We start from the raw sequence: 5,263 nt of genomic DNA on the forward strand, positions 1-5,263 counted from the left end.
GGCACTCACTGAGTCTGCCTCTTGAGTGTGTCACTTATGGATGTGAGGAGTTGAAATCTGGTATCGTCTCACACTGACCACTGGATACACTGGCTCCTGGATCTCCAAGGAGATGCAAAGTCAGCCACTGCCTAAGGCCACCCAGCAAGAACTACAGCGAGATCTGCAGATTTCTCCTCTTAGTTTGGGGTTTGGAAGTTTTGGAGCTCTCTGACCCAGCTGCAGTTTGCTAGGTTAGGCTGCAAAAGAACAGGGCATTCATATGCAAAAGCCATTGTGCACAGCTTGGGTGGGGTTATAAATTGAGTGGGGCAGGGTCTCAGGGACTCACCAGGGCGGAGCAAACAGCAATGGCTGCCAGTCAGCCATCTCCATGTCCCGTGCCCCCAGGCAGTAACAACAATCCCTGAGAGCACCTCTGCAAGAAAGTTACCCTCACTTTCTGACCCGATGCCAGACAGTCCGGTTTCTCCCCGTAGGAGTCTGGAACCCCAGAGTATCGCAGGAAACTGGAGTTCAGAGCAGTCAGGAGCTTGTATCTCCCTTCTGAATGAAAAAAATAGCACACCCAGTTGCCAGCCCATTTCACGCGCCTTCCTACCTCCGCTCTTCTGTGCCTCCACACCTTGTAGCCAGTCTCAATGTGCTTTGTTTCTTTCCTTCTAGTTGTAGAACTTCCACTCAGCCAGCTTTCCTGTGGTTCTGGATGATAGCCATTTTGTCTTTTAGTTGTAGTTTTGATGTGGTTGTGAGAGGCAGCATGCACAGGTGTTTACCTTATGCCACCATCTGGGTTCCTCTATCACTGGTTTTTAAAAATTATTACTAATGGGAGATTTACAGCATAACCCTCTGTGTAAACATAATGCTTATAAGCATATATTTTAATTCAAAATAAAACTTTATGAGATTCTCATTTCACCAAGTAGAAATACAAATAATTATTTCTGATGTCTTAAAAAATTGTTAAAAATCTGCGTAATTAAAAAAATTGGAAGCCTGAACCAAATTATTTAATCATTCAAAATTATTCATTGAGCACCTTGCCAGGAGGCATTCTGCTAGAGTTGGGGATGCAGTACAGCAGAGGGATACAGACCTAACACCCTGAGCAAACCACTGAAGTCAAGATTCTGAGTGGGCAACATCAGTTAGGATTGCCACTTTACCAAATATTGTTTTGAGAAGGCTTGTTTTTGTTTAGACTCTACATTATAATAAAATCCAGCACGCCAAGATTTATAATTCTTGGTTTATGTGCTTTCTTCTTAAGTAGAATAAAAGCTCCTTGAATAAAGTGATTGCCTTGTAGACCACTAGATATTTATGCGGGTTGCAAGGTGCTTATTTCCAGGCAGGTGCTGAGTGACTTTTGGGTAAATATTCATTTGGGTATATATCAATGCAAGTCAGAGGAGATTTTTCTTTATGTTTCCAGGTTCCTGTGGTCTCTGTGATGGCTACTGGTTCTTCCCTAAGGATAATGGAGTAGTAGTTTATACTGTTATACAGGGCATAGGAGATTCTGAAAATCAAATAAAGCCACTAATGAGATGTCAGATATATGAATGAGGTGGGATGTGGCTTAGATAGAAAAGCGATTATTCGGGGAATATTTAAATTTGGCAAGAAAGGGCAAGAGTTACAGAAAAGAGCAGGGGCATAAGAACATCAGGTAGGAATAGGAAAGCCAATTAGTTTTATGCTTTTATTGTCTGAATGAAAATAAAATGTCCCCAGAGGTAAATTGACTTTTCAATGCCACATAAGACTTATGTATTCTATAGCGGCTGAATTAGAGAAAGATGAACAGAATGAAGGCTGATAATGAGGGGAGATACTGAAAGCCAGAGAAGAGAGTCAGAACTGGAGGGGAAACGAGAGGCTGAATTGGTGTTTAGGGTTTAGGGAAGGAGCACTGGAGTGTGTTTTTTGTGGGGTTTTTTTTTGTGTGGTTTTTTTTTGGTGGTTTGTTGGTAGAACAAGGAAGTCAGAATAGAGATATTGTGGGGTAGGTTTATTTAAAACACAAATCGAAGACAAACTTTCTGAGAGAAAGAAATAACATCTGTAACTGAAATGCTGTTTCTGCAGATTACATTGCTAGCAGTTCTCCTCGCAGCTGGTGACAATGAAGATGGTAAGAATTCTAGCAACTACCCAGTTCAGGGTTGGGGTGGGGGGAACGTGCGGTGTGTATGCACATTGTCCTCACGGCATACCTGGAGAGTGAGAATGTCAGCACAGTTCCATTCTGAATATACCATATTCTAGGACCCTGTGCTTTTCTGAAGGCTGTTTGTAAAGCATGGGGCCTTGGGCAGGTGAATGTTTGCTGAGATAACAATGGCTTCCCTTATCTCCAGATTTTGAGTTTTCCCTTTCTGACACCTTTCTTCATTCTCTCTCCTTCCCAATATCTTTTTTTCTCCACATTATGTCTGTTCTTTTGACACAGCCTTCCAGGAGCAGATCTCCTTCCACATGATCCATATCTCATCCTTCTACAATCATTCCTGGACACAAAACTGGGGCTCTGCTTGGTTGGGTGAGTTGCAGACTCATGGCTGGAACAGTAACTCTTACAGTATTATTTTCCTGCGGCCTTGGTCCAAAGGCAACTTCAGCAAGAAGGAAATAACAGAAATGGAAAAGTTCTTCCGAAGGTTACACACCGAATTGCCACTTGTAATTCGCAAGCATGTCAGTGAATGGAAGTTTGAGTGTAAGTTCAATTCCCAAAATGTGGAGGTGCAATGTGGGTGGGATGTGCGTGTCTCAGTGAGTTTCCTATTCCGATTTTTCCCTGCATTCAATCACTTCAGCAATTTCTGTCTGTACATTCATTGTAACCTATGGCATTACATTCACCCTAGATCAGCGGTCGCCAACCTTTTGGACCTCACGAACCACCAGTGGTCCATGGACCACCGGTTGGCAACTGCTGCCCTAGATTATAATCACAACTCTCACACTAAATCCTTCTTTATTCTCTTGCTCTCATCATTTATGTCACCTTCTTTCAATTTGCTCCCTTCAATTTCCAGAAAATATGTCATTTTTCCCCCACCTTCAACTAGCACCAATTATGCATTTTCTGAACTTCTGATCAAACTAAACTTTGTTCCACTACCTCTAATACCCCAAAAACCTCTCTTATATTTCCTTTTTTGCTTCCACTAATTTCATCTTTACTCTCTCTTTCCTCTAATTTATAACCCTTCTTCCCTAGATCCCTTTGAGGTACAAATAACAGGAGGCTGTGAGCTGCACCCTCGGGAAAGCAAGGTAGTCTTCCTGAAATTTGCTTATCAAGGATCAGAACTCCTGAACTTCCAGAACAATTCATGGCTGCCATCTTCAAAGGGTGACAATAGAGCTCAGGAGGTGTGTAGACTATTCAATCAGTACCATGTTGCCAACATAATAACACAGAGGATACTCTGGGACACCTGCCCACGTTTCCTTTTGGGCCTCTTTGATGCTGGGAAGGCAGATCTCCAGAGAAAAGGTCAGTCTCACATCCTTCTTCCAAGCATTTTCTATTCTAAACTTTACCTTCCTACGTCCCCTTTACATTGAGGAGGTTTATATCTTCACGTAAGTTTATACAGACACATCTATCAATTCCCAGCGTGGGATAGATTGTCTGTCTAAACTGGTGTGAAGATATGAACCTCCAAGTCTGTGTTAGAGTCCTTATCTGAGTATCTCTCCTGTTCTCTGCAGTAAAACCAGAGGCCTGGCTGTCCACTGGCTCTAATTCTGGTCCTGACCGACAGATGCTGGTTTGCCATGTCTCTGGCTTCCATCCAAAGCCAATTTGGGTACAGTGGATGAGAGGTGAACACCTACAACAGGGCACTCAACAAAGTGATATCTTGCCCAATGCTGATGGGACATGGTACCTTGAGGTTTTCTTGGAGGTGGAAGCCACTGAGACATCTGGCCTGTATTGCCGAGTGAGACATAGCAGTCTAGGAGGCCAGGACATCCTCCTCTACTTGGGTAAGAAACACTGGGGCCCACACTGGGAATGGGAGTAGATAATGGTCCACAAGCAGAGCAGGAGAGCCAAGTAAAACATTTGGGATTATTGGCTCCAGACCCCAAAGAATGAAAATAATTAATACAATAAATAAAAGAGCTGAAAATGAGAGACCTGCAGATGTAGAAAGATGTTGAGGTGAAAGATTCATCTCTGAAGAGAGATGAGAGAAGAAAGAGGAAGAAAGGAGATTAATGAGAACATTCCAAAGAAAAAAGGCAGACCAGGGAAGGGCAGTAAACAGGGGGGGGGTTTGAACTGACACCTTGTGTGCACCCAAAGCCACAGAACATCATCAAGGTTCCCTGGGCTGGATCATCTTGGCAGCGAAGGTGCCCCTGGTGCTTCTGACAGCTCTTGCATTTTGGCTAAGGAAGCGCTGGTGAGTTTTTTGTGCCCATCTTTCCTGTTCTTTTATCCACTCCCTATTTATCTTCCTCCCTCATTCCCTCTCTCTTCCCCTCCTTCCCCTTCTCTCTTCTTAGTCCTTCTTTCCTCAGTCCCTTTCTTTTACTCTTCAATTCTCACCTCCACCTCATGCAGAGTAACTTCCATCTCTGTTCTTATTAGGTCACACTGTGAACCTCCTCCCACTCTTCTTCCTTTGAAATAAGATTCCAGCAGCCCAAGGACTCAGGATATATTTGAACACACATGGTGATAATATGCTTTCAACTCTCCTGGTACAACTGTTATTGTTTATTTATGTTTAATGATCCATTATTAATATGAGCTAAATGTAATTTTGCAGGACTTGCTTTCTGACAAGGTTCAGAGATGAAAAGTCTTATTTTAACTCTGGATAAAATGAGATCCTAGCAACCGCTACATATTGAAAAATTGATGAATCTCAGGCCCATTTCAGATGTCACTTCTTTATGGGGGCCTTCCCTGATTCACAAGTGGAAGCAGTGTCTGAAATCCCACCATACTTTTCAGCATACTTTGCTGAATCTACTTCACACTTTTTATCCTTTGTTGCAGTTTATGCAGGCCCTTTTCCCCTTTGGATTTTTAAGCTTAAGAACAAAGTCTATGTCTTTTTTTTTTAATTAAATCTTTATTGTTCAGATTATTACATTTGTTTCTCTTTTCCCCCCCCATAGTTCCCCTCCACCCAATTCCCACCCCACCCTCCGCCCTCACTCCCCACCCACTGTCCTCATCCATAGGTGCACAATTATTGTCCAATATCTTCTCGCACCCCCCACACCC

At 42.9% G+C, this 5,263-nt stretch overlaps 2 protein-coding genes across 2 annotated transcripts in view; one reads left to right on the top strand and one right to left on the bottom strand.

The window, feature by feature from the left end:
- The window catches only part of FAM117B (family with sequence similarity 117 member B), a 78,344-nt gene that overhangs the window by 37,748 nt on the left and 35,333 nt on the right, over positions 1-5,263 (bottom strand). The gene's annotated exons all lie outside the window — the stretch shown is intronic.
- LOC102768497 (T-cell surface glycoprotein CD1a) lies at positions 2,080-4,130 on the top strand. Its single transcript, XM_015559099.1, has 4 exons — positions 2,080-2,140; positions 2,459-2,725; positions 3,233-3,511; positions 3,730-4,130. The coding sequence occupies exons 1-4, from the start codon at positions 2,080-2,082 to the stop codon at positions 4,044-4,046; spliced, it is 924 nt and encodes a 307-aa protein (XP_015414585.1). The 3' UTR covers positions 4,047-4,130.

The sequence above is a fragment of the Myotis davidii genome, unplaced genomic scaffold (assembly GCF_000327345.1).
Source record: "Myotis davidii unplaced genomic scaffold, ASM32734v1 scaffold914, whole genome shotgun sequence".
NCBI classification, from domain to species: domain Eukaryota; kingdom Metazoa; phylum Chordata; class Mammalia; order Chiroptera; family Vespertilionidae; genus Myotis; species Myotis davidii.